General features: G+C 42.3%; 2 protein-coding genes across 8 annotated transcripts in view; one reads left to right on the forward strand and one right to left on the reverse strand.

The window, feature by feature from the left end:
• Positions 1-4972: 4972 nt before the first annotated feature.
• Suv39h2 (SUV39H2 histone lysine methyltransferase) lies at positions 4973-25036 on the forward strand. Of its 5 annotated transcripts, none has more exons than XM_087591276.1 (7): positions 4973-5291; positions 6712-6801; positions 7256-7401; positions 15228-15899; positions 17583-17729; positions 20139-20268; positions 21282-25036. In XM_087591276.1, the coding sequence occupies exons 1-7, from the start codon at positions 5048-5050 to the stop codon at positions 21386-21388; spliced, it is 1536 nt and encodes a 511-aa protein (XP_087447402.1). In that variant the 5' UTR covers positions 4973-5047; the 3' UTR covers positions 21389-25036. The 5 variants fall into 5 exon arrangements, with proteins under 5 accessions (XP_087447402.1, XP_087447405.1, XP_087447404.1 ...); XM_087591277.1 differs by lacking the exon at positions 4973-5291 and adding an exon at positions 5857-6204; NM_001108883.1 differs by lacking the exon at positions 6712-6801 and having other exon boundaries at positions 5029-5291; positions 21282-24055.
• Dclre1c (DNA cross-link repair 1C) overlaps positions 24551-26976 on the reverse strand; it is a 33381-nt gene continuing 30955 nt past the window's right edge. For 2 of the 3 annotated variants that reach the window (XR_015640643.1, XM_087589888.1), the window contains one exon: positions 24551-26615. Coding sequence is in view for 2 of the 3 variants with exons in the window: in XM_087589888.1 (XP_087446014.1) it covers positions 25675-26615 (941 nt within the window). In the remaining variant the exon portion in view is untranslated. The remainder of the gene's footprint in view (positions 26616-26976) is intronic. The other variant, NM_147145.2, reaches the window with a different exon arrangement.

Consider the following 26976-nt stretch of genomic DNA (forward strand, 5'->3'; position numbering starts at 1 on the left):
CTGACATTGCCACCTTTAAATGAAGGATCTATTTAGTTCATGGTTTTAGGGATTTCAGTTCATCGTGGTTGGGAACGATGAAAGGGCCAGTCACATGACAGACAGCAAAGGGAATACTGCAAGGGGCCAGAGTAAGAAGCGCCCTCTCAGAGTCTGCCACAGCTCCTGTATTGGCCACTCACTCTTAGAACCAAAAGGTCTCCGAGTGTAAGGGAGGAATTATTTTGTCTCTTCTTGATTCTGAGCTCATGGGGAGACCAGATAGAGAAAGGAGTATAGAGAAGTGGCTACTGACCACACGGCAGTGGGCAGTGTATCTAGATTTGTTTCCCATGAAGGGAAGAATTTGCATTCATTTCTCTCCTTGATTCCCACCCTTTCTCATAGGACATGGTAGCACATGTTTGCAGTTGCAGCTGTTGGGATGCTAAGTAGGCAGGGTAGCTTTAGCCCAAGAGTCAGACCTGCCTGGACACCACAAGGAGAGAAGCTGCTAACTCCACAGTAAGTTCTAAGCTCTGTCTCTGTACCTTGTTCAAACTGTATGGATGTGGTTTATTGTTAGAAACGTTTATCGTGGAGATGGCAGCACCCTTTAGAAGTTCCTGAAGACGCAGGAGGCAGAGGCAAATGTTTGCATGGTAATTTTGTATCACATTAGTAGCAAACTGAATAGAAGGCATATCCTTAAATAAGGAAACAACTTCAAATTCTTGACCAAGTACTTTGTGTTTCTTGTGTAAAGTTATGTGATATTGAGAGATTATTTCTGTATCTAATCTATATAAACATCTGACCTCAGGACTAGGGAAATAACAGCTGAACTGGTTCAATTCCTAATATAAAATCTTTGTGCCTCAGAAAATATTTTAGGATTTTATTTTATGGTTATTACTTTCAGTGTTTTACAAGAAACTGGGGGGGGGGGGCTGGAGAGATGGCTCAGCGGTTAAGAGCACCGACTGCTCTTCCAGAGGTCCTGAGTTCAATTCCCAGCAACCACATGGTGGCTCACAACCATCTGTAATGAGATCCGATGCCCTCTTCTGGTGTGTCTGAAGACAGCGACAGTGTACTTATATATAATAAATGAATAAAAAAAACAAAAGAGCCATTTTAAAAGAAACTAGGGGTTGGTAAACTTGAGCTTATAGGTCAGATCTCTCTCATACCCATTGTTGTAAATAAAGCTGTATTAGAGCATAGCCTTGACTATGTGTCCCTGTGGCTGTGTGACAGGGTGTGTGATCCAGAGTTAAAATATTTACTCTCTAGCACTCTGCAAAGTAAGCTTGAATGCCAATGAGATGGCTTAGTGTGGAAAAGCAACTGCTCCCAGGTCTGATGACCCAGGGTGGAAGGAAGGAGCCAAACCTTCCCAGTTTTCCTCTGACTTTGAGTCACGGCACATGCACACCCACATACTAAATAAAAATAAGGAAGAACAGTCTGTTAATTCAAAGTAGGTTATTTATATAACAAAGTACATGAGGGCTTATGTGAAATTTCCTTCCTTCCATATTGACTTTATTTACATTGAAGTCAAACTGTAATTCCGCGTGTGTGAGTGTGTGCCCCTGTGTGAACACCAGAGGTTGAGTTGACCTCGGAAGGGATTTTCTTTCATTCCTCTTCACGTTATGTTTTTGAGGTGGAGTGTCTCAGGGGACCTGGAGCTCACAGACTGGCTGACCGAGGAGCCCCGGATCCTCCTGTCGCTGGCTCTCAGTGCTGAGATTATGGGTGACGCTGTAACCAAAACAACTTTTTTTTTTTAAGGCATTTAATTGGGAGCTTGCTTACAATTTCATCAGAGGTCAGTCCGTTATCACGGTAGTTTGTAGGCAGGCGTGGTGCTGGAGAAGTAGATGAGAGTTCTCCATCCAGATCTGGTGAGGCGGGCAGAGGGAAAGAGAGAGAGAGAAAGGGGGGAGGGGGAGGGGAGGGGGAGAGACTGCGCCTCACATGGGCTTTTGAAACCTCAAACCCCACCCCTAGTGACATTTCCTCCAGCAAGGCCACACCTTCGAACAGTGCCACCACTCCTAGTGACTAAGCATTCAAACGTATGAACCTATGGAGGCCATTCTCCCTCGAGCCACTGCACAGGTGTGAGCTCCAAACTTGGCTCTTTTTTTAAACGTGTGCGCTGAGGATCTGACCTCAGATCCTCAGGATTGTACAGCAAGCACTTAGCTCGCTAAAGCCATATCCCCAGCCCGTCAAATTATAACTCTGCCACTGCACGACGCTGTCTAAGGGAAACAACCAAATACAGGAATAGGAAAACCACAAGCCCTGGGATCGTAACCAAGGGTTTCTTTTACAGGGGTACAACTCCATCACGCAAGGCCCTACTTTTGCAACCCAGTGGCCTCCAAGGGCTCTGATCCTAAGTATATATACTGGAAAGTGGGATTTTGACATGCGATTTAAGAGGTGAGGGGGTGCAAGCATTCAATCTGTATTCTATTACAGATTGATAGCTTTTACAGATTTTTTTTTTTTTTCCGGAGCTGAGGACCGAACCCAGGGCCTTGTGCTTGCTAGGCAAGCGCTCTACCACTGAGCTAGATCCCCAACCCCCAGATTAATTTTTTGAACTTACATTTTGTCTACTTACTATTTTAAGTACATTACATGCTTATTTAAATTCACATTTTTAATCCAGTGTGCATTTGTACTCTGCTTCTCAGAGAACATTCGAGTCGGAAAAGGTAAGCTCCATAGGTCAGTGGAAATCACGTTTTCAGCGAGAGTTATGAAAACTGCGAAATATCCTAATCCTGTTCTTCTATCCCAAAGACTGGGGTGCCTGCCAATCAATCAATCCAAATCAATCACTTGCCAGGGTTTACCAAGATCCTCAGTTTGGTCTCAGGACCCTTTACCTTCTTAACAATTCTTGTGATGGAGCAGTACAGCGTTCCCTGTTATTTAGGAAGTAGAGGCAAGAGGACCATTTAAACCTAGGAATTCAGAGACAGCCTGGAAAACCTGATGAGATCCTGTCCCTTAAAAAAACAATTGATAATCCAAAGAGCTTTTGTTTATAATATATAACTCCTTAGACAATCAAAGATTTTTCAAGTTATTCAATAGATTTTTAAAATAAATTTAAAATGTAAGACATAATTGAACATGTTACCCATGGGAATAGAATCTTTATAAAAACAATAATAACGCTTGAAACAGAAGCTTTAGCAGGAAGTATTTGGTATCTTGTGTTCTTTTCAAGCCGCTTAACCTCTGGCTTCGGCAGGAGACAGCTATGTTTTGACAAGTGCGTTCCTTTGTCAGTGTATGAGACGAGTTGTGCAAGTTCTGGAAAATTACAGACATCCATGAGAAAACATAGAGTGATAAATGACAGGGCCTTCCCGGCATCAGGAAGAAAATGCTTAGTGCCTTTTCGTGAGGAGGACATGTGCTGAGAGGTGTGTTTTGTGCAGGTTAGTGTGTAAACTTCGCAGAGCACATGCAGCACTGGCAACCATGTCCTCAGGAGACAAAGTTGTTGCACGCGCAAAACTGCCATTCTGCGCTCATGGGTTTCCTGAGGGCTTTCAGGCCCACTCATCTACACTCTGAGAATGGAGAGTAGACATTGATGAATGCTGAAATGGCCGGGTCTATGCTATGCCCTGGGACTGATAAGATTAAACAACGGAAATACTTCACTTATAAAAAAATAATTTATATATAAAAATTTGCAATGTTGTGATCGACCCAGAGCCTTGAATCTATCAGACAACTGCTATTCCACCAAGATCTCCTCCTGACCACCCCGGAGTCCTTTGCTAATTTTTTTTAAATGAAACTTAGCAAGGCCAAAAATGCTTGTGAGATTCTACCCTGACAAATTTTGACAAAAGCTTTTAAAGGAGAGCTAGAGGACGCAGTCAGACAGAATGCCTGAGAGGCCTCTGAAGAAGTAACATTTGAGTTAAATCTGGCCAGGTGAAACAGAAGGGCGCTCCACATGTAAGGGGTGGGAGCGAGTCCTTTGAGCTAGAACATGATTTCCAGATTAAAGTGTGTATTAGGGGAGGGGGGACTTTGGTAACCCCAGCACACCAAAGTAGCAGCAAGAGGATCAGGACTTCAAAGCGATTCTCAGACAAAGCAACTTGGAAGCATGTTTCACTTTATGTATTAAAGGCTCCTTGGCTGGGCGGGAGGTGGCTGGAAAGGGGAGCAGTAGAGAGGTCAAGGAAGCTAGGCTTTTTTGGCTGAGAAATGATGGTGTGGGCAATGGAATTAAAGAGGCGACAGGCAGTGTGTCTGATTAGCACTGACATGACCTGCTTACGGAATTAGAGATGGTCTTTTATGTGTAACGGTTCTCCTTACAAGTTGTCGGATTTACAGTGGTAAATGCCCTGATTCTCCCTGAGCATACGTGGGTAAAACCTGCCCTCAGCTTAAGGCTGTTAATGTTAGTCGAGTTCTTGGCAGGGTTGGTTGGATGCTGACAATGGTCAGGCCTTTCCTCTAAGTCCAGCTGCTACATGGCCACACCAACTCTTCAGAATCTCTTTGAGTGATTTCAACAGACCGCATCTCTCCAGGAGAACCCAGCCAGCAGCAGATTTTTAAGATCCTGAGCTGTAGTGGTGCGGAGAGAAAGGAAAAGTAATGGGGCTTGGTTGGGCGAGGTGCTGAGGAACAGGAGTGGGAAAGAAGCTACCTGCGCACACTAACCGGCCCATCATTGTCTGAGTTTTGGGGCGTGCGCGTCAGGTCTTTGTGAAGAGACTGATTGTACCGCATGGGGGGAATCCTGGCAAACAGCCTCCCAAGTCAAAGTGGATAACGTGCAGCGAGGGGCGGGGCCAGTTTCCACGGACAGGCCCCGCCCCCGCCCGCCCCCACCGTGCGGCGCAGGCGCAGTGGCTACCACGGCAGGGGTCGGCCTCCACTGACGTCAGAACGCCTCGCTACTTACAGCCTCCCAGCTCCGGAGTCCCTCGCGGGCCGGGGCGGGGCGTCCGGCCAGCTGAGTTATTCGGGCTGACCGCGCCAGTTTGAATGAAAGCTCCGCAAGATGGCGGCGGCCAGGGCCAAGGCACGGAGCGGTGAGGCCAGAGCGCGGTGTCACCGGGCTCCAGGTCCGCCCCAGAGGCCCAAACCCAGGCGAACGACGAGACGCTGCCGCGCGGACACCGTGACGGCGCGACGCTCGCGGTCGTCTGCGGGCGGGAGACGCGCCGGCTCCAACCGAGCGAGGTCCAGAGCTCCGCGGGCCGCGGTCTTTGGCGGCGAGTGTGCACGAGGTGCCTCATTCAAGGGTGAGCAGGAAAGCACACGCGCTGCCGCGGTAGTGGTCGCCACCTCCGAGCCGGGGGTGGGGTGGGGTAGCGGGGCTGAGGTGCGGTGCTGGAGAAAGGGGACCCTTGGTGCCTGCGTTCGAGCGGGCCTGGCATCGCTGTGAGGCGTCTGCAGACACAACCCTGAGCTCCTGGAAACTTTGGGGGCTGCCTGGAACTTGCAGGTTATTTATGTGGATGCTGAAGCCGGGGGCACGCACTGCGCGTGCGTACGCTCGAGTCGCGCGCGCCCTTTGAAAGTCTGGGTCTCGCAAAAGCCTTGTGGAATGAAAAGGCTGTTCTCCAGCTCTTCCCTCCGCTCCACTCAGATGGTGACACTTTATTATTCCCGTAACTCTGCTTCCTTGAAGCGCAATGTGGGGGTGGGGTGGTAGAACGATTTTTATAAGCGGGATTTTTTTATTTTTAATATTCCGAGATGCTCAAAGATGTAGCATTTCTGTTGCGAGGGGAGGTGCGTTGTAATTACACATAACGCTTCGTTATGACGTTTTCACACGAATATTACGGTGATCATATTCAACACCACCCTCCATTATAGGGTTGTGTTTTTGGATTCTTGGCTAGGGGCAAGAATTAAAAAAAAACAGCTAACACCTTGGTTACATAAAGGAGAGGACTCTTCTTTGCAGACGATTAGCATAAGGAGATTAGCATTAGACAAAACAGCCTGAAGATTTTTAGAAGCGATTTATGAGATGTTTTTACAGCTTTCTTGCCCCCAAACCCACACCTAAGCAAATTGATGTTTTCTGGCAAATTTGAGGGAAAGTCTTTGCCTTTTGCAAGTGCCAGAAATAGGAGTTATTTGCACTGACTGGAGTGCTGAAGCTATGTTTAATGGTTTCTGACAATGAAGCCCTTCCTTGCGGAGGTGAGGAAGGACTGTGGGAAAATTAGAGCAGTTATGTTGTCCCTTCCTGAAAATTTACCTCAAAACGTTTTTGCCCACCCCTTTGGAGAACTCCTAAATACAACTTGATAAGTTACAGATACATTTTCTTTGGTCACCTCTGTTTTCAACAAACCTCACTTTTTTTCAGTGAGTCCTACACACAAAAAGATTGAGACCTTCTGGAAGTTGTGTAGCTAGGTGGCCCACCAACGGGTAGAACGGAGGACTCTTGATCATCTCGTATTGATCCTGATATTAGCCATATAGTGAAGTTTGTTACATTTTCCTAGACATCAGCTGCGTAATTATATTTTTAAATTTAGGATGGAATACAGTTCATTTCTGACCTCTGTACGGTTATTGTGTTAGTATGTCTGATTTTCAAGTCTGGCTTATGGATTATTTCCATTGGGTTGTGTAACTGCTGGCTTGAAAACTGTAGGGAATGAGTATTACAACACTCACTATGTCTTCTATTTCAAGTAGAATTCTCTGGTTTATGCATGTTGAAAATATACTTCCCCATGCGCAAAATAAATGAAGCTAAAATTTCTGCCGTTTTCCAAAATGGGAAAGGTAGGATATGGATTTTAACTATAAAACTATATTTCAGACTTAAATTCTTACCATCTGCGTGACCATTTTAGAATATATTTTAGATATATCTCTAACAATGTGTCTTAGCTGTTTATTAGAACAGTTATAACCTGTGTAGAATAAAATAAAACAGTAAAAAAAATTACTTTTTACCTTCGCATTTATATGTAACCCTAAGAAAGTTTAGACGTGAAATATTTTAAGTAGTTAAGCAAGAGTTAGGCATTTTGGTTACAAGTGGGATAGATGTGCACCGGAAAGTAAACCAATTCACCAAAACCAGTTCTTTACCCTGTAACTTTTTTCTTAGACATACATAGCTTCTTGTCATATGCGTTCCTAGACTATAAAATTGTCAGCTGAGAGGGTTTTAAGTTTTTGTTTCAGCCTAGTAGCTATTTTATTGGTAAAGAATTCTATTTTCTTATTGTAGCCTGGTGTGTGCCTTGCCTAGTTTCACTTGATACTCTCCAGGAATTATGTAGAAAAGAAAAGCTCACATGTAAATCGATTGGAATCACCAAAAGGAATCTAAACAATTATGAGGTGGAGTACTTGTGTGACTACAAGGTAGTAAAGGTAAGGCAACGTCTAGCCCCTGGGCAGAGACCTGTTCACACTGCAGTGTTTCCTATTTCTTTAACATAAAAAGAGCCTCAAAATAAGCAGAGTTCTTCTTAATGTTTAAGGCTGTAAGTCATAGACTTGTGTGCACTGTCATCGGTTTGGTCAACTGAGGGGATCCTGAAGCGTCAATGCTCTTGCATTAGAATATTTAGGGTGTTGATATCCTTCTGCATCCAACTCTTGACTGTTCCCATATGGATGACCAGAGCAAATGTGTCGTGTCAGATTGGCTTGTCCTGTAATTCATGTTGTTCCTGGATCATAGTTCCCGCAGCACCTGGGAGGAGCCCAGGTCTCAAGCCAACTGTAGAATTATCGAATGTCCTCCAGAGGCAGCAGCATGTGTCTCCTGCCATCCTGTCAGACTCTGTGTGCTGTAGGTTTGATAAAACGGGCTAACTTTCATGGGCATTTTAAGCCATTGTTTCGTTGCTTACAGTTTGAGCAAATGAGTTGTTCTAAGAAGCTATTTTATCTAAACCCTGTCATTATATTATTCATAATCCATTTACGTGTAGCCTTCCTCCGAGATCTGGCCATTAATCTCAGTTCTTGCAGACAAATAATCAAGAGTCCTATTTAGATTAGGTGATTTTTTTTTTCATCTTTGCTGAGACCTTCATTTAAGTCCATTTCTTCTTTGAAATGCTGTCTTCCTGTAGTAACTAACATGGCCTCCCCGGCACAGAGCTCTTGGTCCAGCATCTCTCCCAACCCTGAGCATCCTGCTTTGAATAGAGCCTAACTGTGTGCCCTCTTGGTTTATAGGCCCTAGGCTGAGCAGTCCAGCTGAGATCATCATCTGATCATGTGCATTAACTCCATTAAAATATACGTCTAAGCTGCACCTGCTGGACCTGCTGGGCCTGGAATCCCAGCTACTAGTAAGGCTCAAACAGGAGGCTCACAAGTTCAAGCCCATCTTGGGCAACCTAGACTCTTTAAAATTTATTTTTTAAAAAGATTTTAAAAGAAACTACAGCTCAGTATTAGAGCCCAACAAGTACAAAGCCCCAATAATGCCCTCAGTACACACACACACACACACACACACACACACACACAGCAAAACCCCAAATTTCTCCTATTCTCATATTGCTCATTTCTACTTGACAGGCTTTTCCCCTATTGCTCTGTTTTCTTATTTGTGTCAGTGGTTTTCCCAATGTCTGTTACTATTTTGGATCTCCTCTCCCCTTACTTTCTCATGTCAGCAGAAGGCATCCCTGCCCTCCTTGAATGTAAGCCTTTAACATTCGGTTCACCTCCATCACTAGTTATCTGTCTTCTTTCTTTCTTTCTTTCTTTCTGTCTGTCTGTCTGTCTGTCTGTCTGTCTATCTATCTATCTATCTATCTATCTATCTTTCTATCTTATCTACCTATCCATCCATCATTATCTGTCTTCAGTCTCTCAAAGATATCACCCTTTTCTCACTGTCTCCTTCCCCAGACTTTGCCTAAACCTGTGGTTTCTGTTTAATTAATTTAGACAAGGGCTTTCTATTTAGTCCCAGGCTGGCCTTGAACTCACAGTCATGGTGTTCTAGCCTCTTCAGTGCTGGGATTATTTGTATAATGTATACTTCCAGCTTATTGTCTTTTTAATACTAAGCTCTTTTCTCACTCGTTTAGGACAGTCAATAAACTATATTTACATCTTCCCTGACCTTTGGCTATCTTCCTTTGGCCTCCCTTCTCTACTTGCACAGCTATTTCTTACATTTTCCTTCTAATTCATTTAAAAAAAATAACATATTATTGAGATATAATTTGCTTTAAAGTGTACAGTTCAAATCTTGGTATACGCCGGTTGTGGTGGCGCATGCCGGTAGGATTTGCTGAAGGAGGCAGAGGCAGGAGGATCACGAGTTCGAGGCCAGCCTGGGCTACACAAATCTTGGTATACTCACAGTCAGTCAATTTTAGAGCATACTCTCATTACTCTAAACAGAATCTCCAGACCTAACCATTGCTGGCCAAATTTCAATTACTCACCCTAAGAAACTGCTAAATCTATTTTATGTTTCTGTAGAGTTGTGGGAACCTCCCATCCCCACTCTCTTCCTCTCCTCCACTCTCCTCCAGCTCTGTGTTCCAGAGAAGGACCTCTGCTATCCTGCTTTGTCATTCTCTGCCTGATTGCTTTGAGACCTGGTCTCTAGCTGAACCCAGAGCTAGGCTGGTAGACAGCAGGTCTCAGCAGTCCTCCTGTCTCTGCCTCCAGCAGCACTGGGATTACAGGTGCATGCAGTTTTCCCTGGCTTTTCATGACCTCTGGGACTAGAACTGGGTCCTCATGTTTCTGGAGCAAGTGTTGTTCCAGTGATCCATCCCAGCCCTGTCCTCCTCTTTGTATATGGAGAACGATACCTGCTTCTTAGTTACTGGCTTCACTTACTTCGAGTTCGAGTGATGGAGCATGTACTGGGTAAGTACCCTACCACACTGAGTTATATTCCCTAGACCTTCATTTTTCATTTTGAAATGAAGCCTTGCTAAAGTAGCCCAGGTTGGCCTTGAATTCACTTCAAATCCCAGAAAAGTCTTGAACTCGGAATCCCCCTTGTTTTAGCCATCTGAAGAGCTGAGATTACAAGTCTGCACCACTGGACTCACTCTTGAAATAATTTTTTTTCTTTTGTTTTTTAAGACATGGTTTCTCTGGGTAGCCTTTGCTATCCTAGAAGTCACTCTGTAGATCAGGCTGGCTCGAACTCACAGAGATCACCTGCCTCTGGTTTCAGAGTGCTGGGATTAAAGGTGTGTGTCTGGCCTGGAATAATGTTTTAAGGCTTATGTCTTTGGTCGTGTAAGATCATGCTGCTTCCCTTTCTGTGCCAGATACGTTCAGTTGTGTTGAGGCATCACATGCATCTGGGACAGACAGATCTGAGTTGTTTCCATCTGGGCTGTAGAAACAAGGCTGATCCGATGCTCAAATGCAAGCTTCTGTGCGGACAAGGCTTCATTTCTCTTGGTGTGGAGTTGCTAGGTCCTGTGATGTTTTCGTTTAACTCTTTCGGGACCTGCCATCCTTTTCCAGAGCTGCATCCTTTGCTTCCACACCAGCAGGGGATGAGATTTAGTTTCTCTGTAGCGATTGTCCTGGGAAATGCATCTCATTGTGGCTTTATTTACACTTTTCTGGAAGTTAATGGTGTCCAACATCTTTTTATCATTCTCCTACTGGACATTTGTGTCTGTTGTGGTGAACTCATTATTCAGATACTTAGCTCATTCTAAAAATACTTTTCATATATTTATATCTCGTGTGTGTGTGTGTGTGTGTGTGTGTGTGTGTGTGTGTGTGTGTGTGACAGTGACAGGATCTCTCACTGAGCCACATGCATTCCATTCAGGTTATGTTGACTGGCCATTGGGCTCCCACATTCTGCCTATCTATCCTTCCAAAGCTAGAGTTACAGTATGTAGGGTTCAGAGGACAACTTTGAGTTGGTTCTCTCCTTGCATCATGTGGGGACTGGAAATCAAACTCAGGTTGTCAGGCCTGGAGTAGGTGTACCTTTACCTGCTAAGGCATCCTCCTGCCCTGACCTTTTTTTTTTTTTTTTTTTTTTTTAAAAAAAAGATGTTGCATTGCCTAGGCTGGAACCTGTGAGCTCCAATAATCCCCACACCTTTATCTCTGGAGTAGCTGAGACTATGCATGTGAGCCACTACACCCTACTGAGGAAGAATTTGGAATTGTTTTGTGTTGCTGGGAATGGAACCCAGGGCCTTGGATATGTTGGGCAAGCATTCTACTCTGATGTCACCCTGCCCCAACAACCAGAATAAGAATAGCTTTGTTATAAATGGAAGGATGAACCTCTGTGTAGGTAGCAACACAGAGGAATTTGTAACAATTTGCAAGCAAAACACAATAGAGCAGTAAGTGGTTCTGTGGGTTTTTGTTTTTATAAAATAAACCTTATGCCTTCATCATGGAGCACAGAGTGGAGAATTATCAGATTGGAGTCAGGAAGCCATCTGGAAGATTAGTATGATGATCCAGATAAGAAGGTGTCGCCAGAAGTGACTAATCTTTTGCATTAGAGATGGGTAGGAAGAAGCCCATCTCAAGTGAACCGTGATGATAGACTAGAGAGAAAGACTTAAGATTGCCCACCTGCTTCTCAGTTTTGTCCCTAGGTAGATAAGAGTTCTCTGATGAGTCATCCAGACAGAGCTGTTTAGGAAAAGACGAGCATCGATCATGGCCGTCAGGAGGCTATAGATTATGAGCAGCAGGTAATGTTTGGAAACCATCAGCATATAACTATTATATCATCAGGGAGGTGGGAAGATTGCCCAGAAAGTCTTAGAGCTGGAATTTCAGTAACCTGGAGTTACCCAAAGAGTTGCCTGTATGGCATATGGCTTTATAGTGTTTCTCAGATTCTCAAAAAGAGAAACAAGTATCCAATAAGTATCTAATAAAAAGTGACCAAGAAGCTATGGCCGTAAAGAAAGTAGAAAAAGAACAAAAATACAGAGAAAATCATACATTGACCCCTAAGGAATGTTTTGTGGCTACTGCTGTAGAGCCAGGTTACCTGAGGACAGAAGACTGAGTTGTCTTGGTAGTTAGAGTATAAAGTGGAGTGTAGTGCACTTATATTGAAGCGTCACACACCATGGATTCTAAGAATTGTCAGAAGTATCGTAGTAGCCAACGTAAAGTCCAGCACAGTGCCGAAGGTCTTCCCCAGTACTCGTTGGCATTAGCATTGTTTTTAACATTCTCACCTGAAAACTAGACACACCCATTCTCTCAACTCTGGTTTCTTTTCTCTTTTGTTTTTTTGCTGCTTCCTTATAAGCCACAGGTTTTGCTTTTATCAAGCCTATTATGTCATACATAAAAATATCCTGTCAGTCTTTGACAGTATAGTTTTTTTTTTTACTTTCCTCTGTACTTTTTAAAAATTATGTGATTTACAGATTTCCTTCTTTCTGTTTTAATAGTATTGTTAGGTTATTTTGGCATTTAATATTGAAATGGAAGGATTGATGTTTATTTCACATACTGCCTTTTCTCCCAAAGGGATTTTACCCCTTGTAATTCATCAAACCACATATGTCTGATAAAAGCCAAAAAGATTTTTAGCTTTTATTTGGAATTGTAGGTTACTGAATTAGTTAAATTTGCCTTATAAGTCAGTGGTATTTATAAAGTAATATTATTTTTCAAAAAGAGAAATCTCTTTTTTAGATTTTAAAAACAAAATATGCTTCTAAAATAAGACTACAAACCAGAGGAAAAAAATTTCCAAACTGTCAAAATCAATCCTGTATCCTTATGTTTATCAATTTTGTATAGTATAAATAAGTATTATATTTACTGTACAGAAATTGAGTAGTTACCAATGTGATAATGTATCAGCCTTGGTCATTTTAAATACAAGTGCCTTATCCAAGATAAACCAGTTCAGGGAATCATCCAGGCAGTGAGCTTCAGTGGTGTTTTAAGTTTCATTCAGGCGGTGACTTAATCATGAACTTGTTGCCAGCACCTGTCTTTTACTGTTTTCTGAGGTAAAAGAACCAGTCTTTCATTGCCTTCCTCTGGGGTCAAAAGTCAAAATTGAAGCATTATGGGGAATAGGTGAGTTCAGACAATGCCAGTTAGCTCTCATATGTACTGAGGTGTAAGTAGATCTGGTACCAACAGTTCCAAATTATCATTGCCTGACTAGAGGAAGAAGTCCTCAGCCTTAGTGAGGCCCAGTTTGACACACTTTGCTGTATATCTTAACTTTCCATTTCTCCTCTCTCGAGTGACTGCTGTATATCTTGACTTTCCATTTCTCCTCTCTGGAGTGACCATACACACATACTTATGTAAATATAATGTGTATGCTACATATCTTCACATCTTAAACACATTTAACAGAAAAAAAAACCAATATATTATGGACAGTTTCCAAAATGAAATTGAGTTTTTCAATTCTTAAGAATTACTGATGGGCAAGTAGGACATAATAAGCATTAAGGTATTGATAATGACAATAAATTAAGTTCACTAGTGGGTGTGCAACTATTGTTTGTTTATTGTTATTTCATGTGCAGTGGTGTTTTGCCTGCATGTATGCTGTGCGAGGATGTCAGATCCTCTGGAACTGGAGTTACAGACGGTTGTGAGCTGCCGTGTGGGTGCTAGGAATTGAGCCTGAGTCCTCTGGAAGAGCAGCCAGCTCTTAACTGCAGAGCCATTTCTCCAGCCCCCTGTGCAACTATTTGAACCCAGTTTGTACCTTGGCAATATGCCAAACCCCGTAGGGCATTTATTCTCAAGTCATGACTTATGGTTGGGGCTGTAACTCAGTGTGAATGCTTGGCTGGCATGTGTCAGGTCCTTCCGGAGGTTAAGCTTCAGTACTGTGTGTGCTGGGCAGGGGCAGAAAACAGCCACCAGCTGGATGGCAGCATGGGTAGAGGCCCCTGCCACCAAGGTGGATGGTTTAATCCTTGAGACCCACTGGTGAAAGTAGAGAACTGCGTGTCATCCTCAGCTTGCACTCGGGTGCCGGTGCACAAGCACCCACACAGGAACATACACAGGAATAGATGTCATGTTAAAAAGACCTAGAAACAGCAAGTGGTGCTCAGTCACTCTGATACTTATCTCCTGTGCAGTGGTGCTTTGCCTGCATGTGTCTATGTGAGGGTGTTGCAACCCAGTTTCAATTGTGAACTGCTGTGTGGTTGCTGAAAATTGAACCCAGGTTCTAGAAGAACAGCCAGTGCGTTTAACCACTGAGCACGCCCTTCCCCAACCCCCACATACTTTGATATTTCAAGAACATTTCTGGGCTTTAATTTGGGGCCTGTGGATGTGTGCTAGCTATTCTACGATGAAGGACTAATTATTGAAAGGCATCACTTTAGAATCTACTCATGTATATGAACTCCTTTTAAATAAGGCCCTTAGCAATGGCATCTGCTAACCTTAAGGAAAGCCACTGTGTACAAAGGATTTTCAGAAACCATGATGGCCAGTAACTAGGAGATAAAAAGTGGATCATTGCTGTCCTTCATACCTGCTACTGAAGCTACTCATAGCTTCTCACTGGAATATTGGTGACTTGTAGAAACATGATGTGCATTGCAATGCTCATTTCTTGGTAACCACATACATGGCAGTAATTGGTTTCAGTAATTGATTCAGTATCTGTAAAATATTTCAACATACAGTCATTTTTAAAGGTAAAGATATTTTGTCTCCCCCACCCCAGTCTACTTTCTCGAAATTCAGTGCAATATTTATACAAAGTCTCTCATTTGAGAGTAACCACACTGCAGGTTCTCATTGGCTACCTGTGGCTAGCAGTGGCTTACCCAGCTTATCTTCAGAGCACCTAAGGGATGCCTGGCCATGGTAGTGAGGGTGTAAGTTTCCAAGCCCGAGAACTTACCAACTTAGAGGCTTTAGAGAGTGCGTGCAGCTGTGCTAGCTCTGAGCGCCTAGCCTAATGCTTGCTCTCTCTGGGGCCGCCTGTTCCATGAGCAGGGAAATACTTTGTTTGACCTAATACTATTTGGTAAAACAGTTATGGTTTTTATCAGTGCCTTTGTCTTTCCCTGGATAGGACTCGTTGGCCTGTTGTCCGTTGTTAAAGTTCACTAAATTATGTGTTTCACATAGCATACGAAAGTTTGTTTTGTATGACTCCTGCTTTCTCTTAGAAACTTGACTCTGTGCAGTTTGAACTAAGAGCAGTGCCATTATGGAGACTGTGGTAGTCTGATCTGTGTTTTCTCTTCTATTTTAAGGGTGTGGAATATTATCTTGTAAAGTGGAAAGGATGGCCAGACTCTACAAACACCTGGGAGCCCTTGTGGAACCTCAGGTGCCCACAGCTCCTGCAGCAGTTCTCTGACGACAAGAATACTTACTTATCCCAGGGAAGGAAACGCAAGGCCATCACTTCAAAAGACAATAACAAATCCTTGCAACCTGCAGTTGCTGAGTATATTGTACAGAAAGCTAGGCAAAGAATAGCTCTGCAGAGATGGCAAGATTACCTCAACAGAAGAAAGAACCACAAAGGGATGATATTTGTTGAAAATACTGTTGACTTAGAGGGCCCACCTTCAGACTTCTACTACATCAATGAATACAGGCCAGCTCCTGGGATCACCTTAAACAGTGAAGCTACCTTTGGGTGTTCGTGTACAAACTGCTTCTTTGAAAAGTGTTGTCCTGCTGAAGCTGGAGTTGTTTTGGCTTATAATAAGAACCGACAAATTAAAATCCAACCAGGCACTCCCATCTATGAATGCAACTCAAGGTGCCGATGTGGACCTGATTGTCCCAATAGGATTGTACAGAAAGGCACACAGTATTCCCTGTGCATCTTTAGAACTAGCAATGGCTGTGGCTGGGGTGTAAAAACCCTTGTGAAGATTAAAAGGATGAGTTTTGTCATGGAATATGTTGGAGAGGTACATTAAATTCATCCCATGCATATGAGCTTTATACTTTCTAACTTATTAATGTAAATACTTGATATATTTTGATGTTATCATTTGCAGATATGTAGAAATTCATTTTTGGGTTTAGGAGAAAGTTTCATTGGCATAGAAATATAAAACTTTATATGAGCAAATAGATAATATAAGTTAATAGTTATCATTCATAGCCACTGACCAAAGCATATATATTTTTATTTAAAATAAAAATTTAAAATATAACAACCATATTTCATAAAAGTCCTAAGGAGGAAGTCATACATGTTACCTACATACATGCTGACATTGAAACTTTGAAGTTACATTTATTTCCTTATTTGGCCCAATATGACTAAATTTCTTTTCCTATTTTGTATCAACATGATAGGTGTTACTAAGTAAAACATTCATTATGGGTATTGTGAAATATGTGTAAAAGCACTTACTGTATCAAAAAACACTAACCTAAACTCTGGCCACTTAAAGCTGCAGACCATTCTCTGATTACCAAATACTAGCATGTTTACTTTGACAAATATTACATGCATAAATATTAAAGTAGTACTCATCATGGGACACAACTAAGCATCCTAGTACATTAACTTTCTAATCTTCAACTCTGAAAGAACAGTTACCTTCATTAATTTAAATGAAGAAACCGAGGCACAGAGACTTAGTTTAACTACAGCACCCAGATTTAGTTGATACGTTTCACTTAACCACTGCTGGAGTCTTCGGCTGACCTAATAATCAAGCTGTACTCAGAAGAACAGAACTGCAGATACCGCAGTGATGGGATGGAGCCTAGCCAGCCCTGCCCGCCATGTTCTCCCCCCGCCCCCCCAATTAGGTCTTTTGAGCTGAAGCATTTCCTGACTATCTTTTCCAAATAGTTCATTGCATACTAAACATACACACTATCTGTCTCTTAGATAACCAGTTTCCATTTGTTCTAGTTCACAGATAGGAACAATATACCTTTAGAGAGAGGTTCTCAACCTGTGGGTTGTTACCCCCGTAGGAGTTGTGCAAACCTTTCATGGGTTGTATATCAAATATCCTGTACGTTACATATTTACACTACAATTCGTAACAGTAGCAAAATTAGTAGCAGCAAAAATGATTTTATGGTTGGGGGTCACCACATCATGAGGAGCAGTATTAAAGGGTTGCAGCATTAGGATGGTTGAGAACCAGTGCTCTCGAGCATATGACCCTTGGTAAGGTGGTTCTAGTCCTCTCTGTCATCTCTGTCCTGTATAGCTTAGGTGGATAGCTTCTCCCACAGCCTGATTATAATGTAGTACAATGTTTCAGCTTACCTCAAATTGTACATTTAATCTCTTATCCTATCACTTTCCCTAATTTTTAATACTTTTCCCCTATATCTTTTATTTAAATGGTTAAATAATCAATAGATAAATAAGGTAGATAGATAAAAAGAAACTTGAATTTCTTTTTAAATATTTGTATCCGTGTTAATAGCTTAATGATTCTTTGGTTCCACAGTACTGCACACTATGTATGGTTTTGCAGAACAGTGTCAGCTGCATTCCTACATGAGAGGCTGGGGTAGAAAGATCTTTTGAGTCCAGAAGTTGGAGAGATCCTGCATAAATAGAGAACATTGTAAAGCTACAGTTGCCCTGTTTTGTTCTGTTGTTTTGTTTCTCTTAGGTGATCACCAGTGAAGAGGCTGAGAGACGGGGACAGCTCTATGACAACAAAGGGATCACCTACCTTTTTGATCTGGACTATGAGTCTGATGAGTTCACAGTGGATGCAGCTCGATATGGAAATGTGTCTCATTTTGTGAATCATAGTGTAAGGAACACTTAGAGATAAGACAGTTCAAATTAGTGTTGTTTAGATGATTTTTTTTCCCTTAACTGAAGGATAATCACTTTTACACAGCCATTCATAGTATTTTAGTATAAGGGCTTCTGTTAAATCATGCTATTATTGCTGTAATATGGACATACATATTGAGATGTTTGACAATTACTATGTTCTATAACAGTCTTTGTAACTCAGTTCATTTAAACTTTCCAGTAACTTTGCAGGATAAATAGATAACTTTATAGCAGAAGGAGAAGATTAACAGGCAAGGGAGTTAAGTAAAATGTTTTAAGAATATTAACAAAAGTTATCTTAACAGAGTTAATGCAAACATTTAAATTTGTCATACTCATTCACCTCACCCACATTTTACTTTCCACAGTTTCAGTTACCAAGTTAGCTGTGGTCCAAAAATATCCAGTGGAAGTTTCTAGAAATAATTCATTCTAAGTTTTAAGTTGTTTGCTCTTCTGCTGAGGAGTGGAAGTCTCCTGTGTGTAGACATGCTCCATCTCTAGTGAATACACTATACATGCTACCTGACAGTGACTTACCAAGCCTCTGGACTAGCAGGTTGGCCGTCAGAGTGTTACATGTGTTCAAGAACCCCCTGCTTTACTCAGCGACTGCCCAGGAGCATGGGACTAGTAGTGCTGGCTTGCCAGCCTGTTTCCTGTAAGCCACAAGGCAAACGAACGTACAGTAAGATATTTTCATAGTTTATTCAGTTTTGTTAGTTGTTAATCTCTTACTGTGTCTGAAGTAAAGTTAAATTACTATAAGTATATATGCATAGAGCAAAACCCTAGAATATATGGGGTTTGGTACTCTGGGCAGTTTCAGGCATCTACTGAGGATCTTGGACAATCCTCCCATAGATACAGCTTAAAGGTAACAGGGTTTTTTGTTCGTTTGATTTTGTTTTTAATGTCATTATGTTAACATTTTAAAGTAAAATTGAAGATTTCTAGATCATTCAAGCATTTATGGTTATTTCCGTTTGAAAAACTTAGATCTGCAGTCTTTTTAAAGATCGTGTGTGTGTGTAGAGTGTGTGTAATTAGAGTAATTGTCAAAATGAAATTGGCACAGTGGAACTCCAATTTCATACCGCATAGTTTCATCATTTAAGTACAGTAAGGCCAGGAGGTTGTTAGCATCATCATTTTATACCGCATGACAGATGATGGAATATAGCTTAGAGGGTAGGTCCCAGAGCCGATTGGAGTAGATGGAGCCAAGTTAAACTGTCTGGTAGATCGCTTCCAAGCTGTGTGTGAATCACAGTGAAATGGAGAGACCGTTAGGACTCCCTCTTTGGTTCTTTTAAATAATTTCTTCTTAATGACAAATTTGAGATTTAGCCATTCTTTTGTATTCCAGGGGATTAGTTCCAGGGCCTCCTGCAGAGATCAACATTCTTACAAGTTCCTTATGTTAAATTTGAGACATAATAGCCCACATATCCTCTTTACAGTTTAAATCATCTGTAGATTACTTCTAATGCCTGATAGAAAGTTATACTGCATTGTTTACGAATAAGGACACGAATACTCAGTCTGTACATGGTCAGGACTCTGGGGTGATTTTCTTTTCAATGAATACTTGATAGTTAGTTGACTCTGTAATTGGTTGAGTCCAGATGTGGGACCCTTGAAATGTAGAAGGCCAGCTCTGCTGCTCGGCAGACACCACCCTAGCTGACACGACTCCTTAGAGCTTCTGGAATGTTCGTAGTTTAGTGTTGCTGAACAACTCCCAGTAAGAGTTCAAGTACTGAAGTCATACAGTCTCAAACCTGAGTTCCGGGCTGCTGGTTTTACTCTAAAATGATTACTCTAGCCAGGTGGTGGAGGTGGTGGTGGTGGTGGTGGTGGTGGTGGTGGTGGTGGTGGCGGCCATGGTGGCCGTGGCCTGCCCTTAATCCCAGCACTTGAGAGGCAGAGGCAGGTGTCTCTCTGAGTTTGAGACCAGCCTGGTCTCAACAGAATGAGTTCCAGGGTAGCACAAGGGGTACACAGAGAAACCATCTCCAAAACCAAAAATTACTCTAATTATTTAAAGTATGTATGTGTACACACACACACACACACACCTTATTAAAATAGTTAAAAGCGAAATGCCCGTGTTATAAATGGAAATTGGATTAAGATTCTCCAGGGGAAAAAAAAAGCTGAGACAAAATCTCATTAATTGTGGAAGCAACATATTGGATATCTGACTTCTTGTATGGATGATTAACATCTTCTTATATATGAACACTGTATTTTGAGTGTGTGTGCAGTTTGTAGGACAACTTAAAATGGTCATGTGGGCAGTTAGCAATTGTATAGGGAACATAGAAGGTACCTCTCTGGCGGTTTTACTTGAACAGGTTTTATTTTTCTTTTTTAGTGTGACCCAAATCTTCAGGTGTTTAGTGTTTTCATCGATAACCTTGATACTCGGCTTCCCAGGATAGCATTGTTCTCCACAAGAACCATAAAGGCTGGAGAAGAGCTGACTTTTGACTATCAAATGAAAGGTATGGTTTTTAAGAATAATCGTACTGGTGTGGGCTTTAGTACGACAATGCAGGCAAGTCTTTGGATAACAGACCAAACTAACACTGAAGAAGAAGGAAATCACTGGGAGGGGATCAGTGTGGAGATGATGAACCACACTATTCCGTACTCAGTTAAAGATCTTTTTAAAACTGAAAGAACTTGTGGAAGGAAGCTTGGGTCATCTTGCTTAAGGCCCAGAGCCCATCCCACAGACTAAAGCTAGCACTTGGTCTTTCTTCCAAGTCCTAGCAGCCTGACTTTTCTCAAGACTTCTAGTTTGGAAGCTTGACCTATCATAACACTAACAAAAGTATAGACAGTTTCTGAACTTTTACTAAAAGATATGACAGGATTAGAAGTATGATTTCAGTCACATATGAATTCTATGCCTTCTTGAATCTGGCTTTTTACAGTGCTTAATTCTGTTGGCTGTATTGTGACTGTGAATATCTTCTATGAACAGTGTGCGTTTCCTGCCGTTACTATGTCTCCTTGCTGTGCTCTGGGTGATGTGTAAGAGTGCTTGTGCATTGGACTTTGTCAGTAGATGGCATCATGGCAGCCATTCTTACTAGTTCACACCATCTTTCAAGATGGCTAGACTGAAGTGTCTCAGGATAGTCACAGAAGTGCAGGACTATTCATTTCCTTGGGAATAAGCATTCACTACGCAGCCCTGGCTGTCCTGGGACTCACTGTGTAGACCAGGCTGGCCTCACATTGGGAGATCCACCTGCCTCTGCCTCCCAAGTGCTGCGATTAAAGGTGTGTGCTATCATGCCCAACTAAAGTATCTCTTTAAGGTAAAGATGTATGTGTGTCCATGTGAATGTGGGTACCATGGAGACCAGAAGCTGGGGTTTCAGGCAGTTGTGAGGTGCCTGACAGGAATGCTGGGTATGAATTTTGGCCCTCTAAAAGACCAAGGCTCCTCTTCCTGCTGAGCCATCTTCCAGCCCTGTTCTCAGATGTTGCTCTCCTGTGTTTTCAGGTTCTGGAGAACTGTCTTCAGACTCTATTGACTACAGCCCTGCCAGAAAAAGGGTCAGAACCCAATGCAAATGTGGAGCTGAGACGTGCAGAGGTTACCTCAACTGAAATTTCAGGAAGTGGAGCTCACGTTGTTTGTTTTTTTGTTTTGTTTGTCTTCTAACAACTGAAAAAAGTATTTGGGACTCCTTTCTATTACCTATGTATTGTATTATATGATGTTAATGTACAATTCATGGCTCAAGATATATGCCAAGTATATTACTATTGATTCTAAAAAGGACTGCAAGGCCATGTAAACAAGATGGTGGTTACATGGGAAGTGAACTGTATAAATCACTTGCTTACTCGAGAGTCGAAGTAGACAGTCGTCCCTTTAGTTTTGGAAGTGAGTCGACCACAGCTATTATTGAGCCTTTTATCCTGCCTCAAACAGAGAACTCACTTTAGGCAAATGTATAAATTTTATTTTTTTACTATATTGTTTCTGTTTAATACTCACTGATCTTGTATCAGAGACAAATAAGTGACACTGAATTTTTTTACTGTATTTTCTACTTTTACATTAAAACATTGGCATCTTAATGATATATTTCAGGTGTAAAAAATGTGAAAGATTTACTTTTAGCTTGATCTTACTTTGAGGCAATAGATACCATTACAAAGGTATCTAAACCTGAAATTCTTAAAAGATGTTTTTACTCCCACAGAAGAAAAGTCTCTGATCACCTTCTCGGAATTCTGTAGTGCTGGCCACTGTGTTTCTGTGAACAGACAGACAGACAGAACAGTGACTGAGGACGCACTGGAGTGTCAGGCAGGAAAGGAGTACAGCGTAAGCCACTCAGCATGTGTGAGCACGACAGCACCGTGTCTCTCTCTCTCTCCGGAACAGGAGAGTGAGATCCCTGAGGGGCACAGGTCCCCAATGGCAGTGTAATTCACATCACATACTGTCATCTCAAGGCAGTTTTAATTCCTACCCACTAAATTTCAATACTTTTGTATTTTGTGCATGCCCTTGAAAAGCAAGCTCTATTTGCCCTGATGCTTGTTTTATACAAGAGTTTTTAGATAGGATGAAACTTAGCTTGGCCAAAAGTCGGCCTGATTGAACTTTTATCACCTCTGGGGTTAGATGGGGCTTCCCCTGTGTAGTAAAACCCAATAAAGAAAAAAACTTTCATTTTTCTGGGTCTGGGAGTTCTAATCGTGGTGTCCAATGTGAAGACAGAAACAAAATGCAGCAAATAAACAAAGCTTTTGGTATCCTAAGAGTTTCCTAAGCTCACTGCTCCAGGCTTGAATAACTGTAATAAGCTTAAGTAAAATGAACTGAATTCAAGAACTCAGTACTTCCTTTAACTTTCTAACTCTTAACCTGTTTTGAGAGAAGCTACAATGTTATTCAGAATATTGCCTTCGGGGGCTACTTGTTCACAGTCATGCCTGCTACCCAAAACTTTCAGAATGTGTCAAGAAAAAATATAATTTTAAATGGTATTTCTTTTGTTTTTCTTTGAGAATCTTAAAAGCATCACAGGTCTGTTTTTCTCACACATACCTCCACCCCCACTGCAACCCTCCATGACCAAGCTCACTTTGAATTATTCTCAGGTTAAAAAATTAAAAAAAAAATGTTTGTCTAGATATTTGGTCTTATTTACTGTTTAGGTTAAAAGGAAACTTAGGAGGGCAAGAAGAAAATGACTTGTGTTTAGTAAACGTGTGGCTTTGTTTTGTCTTACTAATAGAAATTTAATGGCCCTAAGGTTCTGTGGGAGTGGGTGGGCCTTCAGACAGTATCTTGTAGCTCAGGTTGGCCTTGAATTTGCTGTGTACCTGAGTGCTTTCTTGAACTCTTCAGTCCTCCTGCCTCTCCCTCCCAGTGCTGGGGTTGTGGGCCTGTGCCACCATGCCCTTTGACCTTTAAACGCACACCAATTTCACTCGTGTTCCACACATGGACTGCATTACTCTCTCTCAGCATTCCCCCATTACTGTCCTCCAGTTCCTCTTCTGCTTTCACCTCATGAGAGCTGTCCATACAGCGGTGTGTGTATTTCCTTGTTGCTGTGATCAAAGCGATCAATTCAGCTCTGCCTTGATTCCTCAAATCACATGTTCTAAGTATGTCGTGTCTTCATGACATACTCAGCTCTGGGAGGTGATCATGACAGGAACTTTCCAGCAGAGGCTAGAACTGTGGAGCACAGCTCACTGGCTGGCTCCCTGGCTCCCAGGCTCCCCTCAGCTAGGCGTTCCTACACAGCCCACCCGCCCAGGAATGGTGTAATGGTACCTAATAAGCGAGACCCTGCCACATCAGTTAGCCATCAAGAAAATCCGGGCCAATGGGACAGAGACAGTTCCTCAGAGGAGGTTGTTTCCCCAGGTAACCCCAGACTGTCAAGTATAAGGTACATGCAACCATTTTGCATTTGACTGACATCTCTTAAAGGCTGGCCCGCCCTTAGGATTCTGGGATGTATTGTGACATTCCTAGACGTTTTTAACCTTTGCTAATCTGTAACTCTTGAATGAAGTAGCCACTATAGTTAGTCCTGCCTGTTTTCCTGCTGTCTGTATGGAGCTTCCCTCACACAGCCTAGATAACTCTGAAGCCCTGCTGCTTGCACCTGGATGCTGGCTGTGAGCTTACTAGCTGTGTGAACTAACCTGTGTGCCTTCCTGCCTACCTCAAAGTGCGCTTTCACAGACTAAAGCTTTATGAAGTGTGTGTGTGTTTTTAAATCACAGAATAAACACATATGTAAAGATTTCCTATTGTTCTGTACTCAAAACGTAAGCTGTAAAAGCTGATCAGCTATATTGACCTAAATTCACTGTATTCGTAGGTCTTGACCTCGTTCTAGCCAGTGTTCATGCCAGACCTAAGACCTAAGGCATGAAAATGACAATTATAAAATGTTAGAAATGCATTCAGAACAATGTCTACAGGCAGGCTTTGAAGGCTTACCTTGGATCATAAAATATCCTATTAAACCAAGTCGGGCTGAGTGTGGCTGAGTTCAAAGTAAACAAAATTAAGTTTTGAGCACTAGTGAATATATACAGAGGCATATATGTACATATATTCTAAGTCCTGTCACCCAGTAAGTTGGGTCCGTAATTCCTGACATAATTGTTCTGTGGCAGTTATAATCTGTGACATTCAGCTTTAACTGTCAAGTTGGAAGACTTTTTAAACTTATGTGGCATGCCTACATCTTTTCCCTTGATTTATAAAATGTCATCATGCCAAAGTGCTTATGAAAATATTTATAAAGCTTTATTAACCCATATACATCAATACAAAAGCATTGTACTTTAAGGCAGTTTAACAATTCATAGAACATATATGTTAAACATTTAAGTATTTTTACGTTCTGATTGTTGTAGTTTCAGTGCTATCACTACATTGGTAAACAAACTCTTGCTACACTGCTCAGGCTTGACCTCCAACTCTCTCTCTGGTCTCAGCTTCTAGAACACAGCCTTGCCTGGCCTGCTGGTAGCTTTTAAGGTTTATTTTTGTTTTCTGTATGAGCCACCATGTGGATGTAGGGAACCAAAGCTGGGTCCTCCAACAAATCCGACAAGTGCTCGAAACTGCTAAGCCAGCTCTCCAGCCGTCATAAGGTCCTGGTTTCCCCTCCTGCTGTCAGTTTACTATAGTTCTTCTAGACTGTTGTAGTGACTCAAGACAGTGTACTTGGTGGAGGAATGGTTCTTGTATACTTGAAGAGATGTATTCTGCTGTGAAGTAAAATCCTCTTGTCTGTCAGATCCAATTGCTGGTGGTGGTGAGTTCTTGTCTTGCTGATTTCCTGTGTGTGCACTGGTTCTCTAGGAGAAGTGTGTTAAGTGTTTTGTGTCTGTATTGTTTGGTCTCTTGTGGAAGGAGTCCTGGGGACTGAACCAGAGCTTCCTCCATTCTAGGCAAGGACACTCACCATTACATCTCGGCGAGTCAGACGTTCTGTCGGGGACGGTGTCTGCTCTTATAGTATACACTGGCTTTCTTTAACTTCCTTCACATTCTCTCTCGCTTGAGTCGTCTATCAACAGCACATAGTTGGCCCATGTTTTTCGTGGACTCTTTATAAATCTTTTTACATCATTTGTATTTCATGTGATTATATGTTTAGACTTAATTCTACCATCTCACGCAGCACTGTTTTCAGCCTGTTTCTCTTTTAGGTGATTTGATCATCCTTCTAATATTTTGCTCTTTTATTACACAGATGCTTCACTTCACTTTTCAGGGGTTGGTCTGACAAGTGTGTTACCCACCAGGCCACACACCCACAGCTGTGCCTGCTGCCCAGCACATTTATGTGTGTCATTGTGTTGCAACAGCAAAAGACTGGATATCCTTGCTAGAATGAGTTTTATTTAAATATCTGGGAGTGAACATTTTCTTTTTTCAACACTATACTCTCACCTGTTGCCAGCTTTCCATATAAGAACTGTAAATGCTCTGGCTTGGGAAGCTCAGCTTCTGGAGTTGAGGGGATTTCAAAGTCAGAGGAGCTCTGTGAGTCTGCCTGTGTGCTGGTTAGCGATGTTTTCTCAGGTGAAGATTTCCTGCCACTCACAGTGTCTGGTTCTTCAATACAAGGGACTCCATTTACTTCAGCTCCGCTTTTCAAATCACAGTGAGTATCCTGTGGACAAAGTGCATTCTGTTCTATTTGGGAGGCAGAAATACTATCTTTGGGTTTTGGTTTGTAGGTATCCTTGTTCAAAGAGGTGCTATCCCCACCACTTTTCTCTTGGGAAGATAACAAAACGGTATCACACTGGCTGTCCCAGCCTTGGCTTCCTTGATCCGTTATGTGGGTTGACTGAGATGAATTCTGGGAAGAGATATGGGTGGATTCTCCATCAGAGTCACTGCCCAGCTTTGGTGAGTCACTGAAACGCTTTGGTGACTGCGATCCCCCTGTCTCTATGGAGGAAGGTAAGTTTTCCAAACATTCATCTGTGATTTCATCTTTTCTTTTGAAGAATACTTCCCACCGAGGTACATCCACATCCGGATCAGCGTTTTGCTGTGGGAGTGTTGTGGGGCCGAGACCTCCCTGCAGAGAAGGCGGGGTCTCTAACTCTCCTTCACTGTCACTGTTGGACTCGTCACAGTCCACAAAGTTGGCCAAAGAAGGACTCGGCATACTCTCTGCTTTACAGCATCCGGGGCTTTGTCCCAGTTCAGGCTGATCTAGCGGTAGTGCCTTCATTGAAAATACCTCAGGGTGAAGAGTTACTTGGTACGGAACTTTGCGCCTTGAATGTGTTAGTAGAGGGTCATCAAAGAGATCATCATCTTCCTCTGAAACAAAACAGGCATGTCCAGAACAAGGACAGGGATCTGCACTTAATTAAAGTCAAAGTAGCATTTACCTATGATTTTACTCTTGGGATTGTATAAAACACAGGTGCCAGGATTCAAAGAGGCTGCTCTCTGTTGAGAATATAGCCAGAACTTTTAAAACTTGAGTGATCACTAGATTTCACAGGATGACATACTTTTTAAGGCTTTGGTTTTTAATTACGTGTATGTGCATGTCTGTGTATGATATGTTCCCATGAATAAAGGGCCTAAGAAGGCTCCATCTCTGCAGCCGGGTTAGAGGCAGTTGTGCGGATGCCGACTTCCTGTGTGAGGACGATCCACAGAACATTTTATGAAC

This window comes from Rattus norvegicus, chromosome 17 (assembly GCF_021556685.1).
Source record: "Rattus norvegicus strain SHRSP/BbbUtx chromosome 17, alternate assembly SHRSP_T2T, whole genome shotgun sequence".
NCBI classification, from domain to species: domain Eukaryota; kingdom Metazoa; phylum Chordata; class Mammalia; order Rodentia; family Muridae; genus Rattus; species Rattus norvegicus.

Excerpts from the sequence above, each read along its gene's own strand:
- Suv39h2 (XM_087591276.1), top strand. The coding sequence starts at position 5,048 with ATGGCGGCGGCCAGGGCCAAGGCACGGAGCGGTGAGGCCAGAGCGCGG. Across the intron at positions 5,292-6,711 it reads ACGAGGTGCCTCATTCAAGG|AATTCTCTGGTTTATGCATG; the intron begins GTGAGCAGGAAA and ends TATTTCAAGTAG. Across the intron at positions 6,802-7,255 it reads CGTTTTCCAAAATGGGAAAG|CCTGGTGTGTGCCTTGCCTA; the intron begins GTAGGATATGGA and ends TTCTTATTGTAG.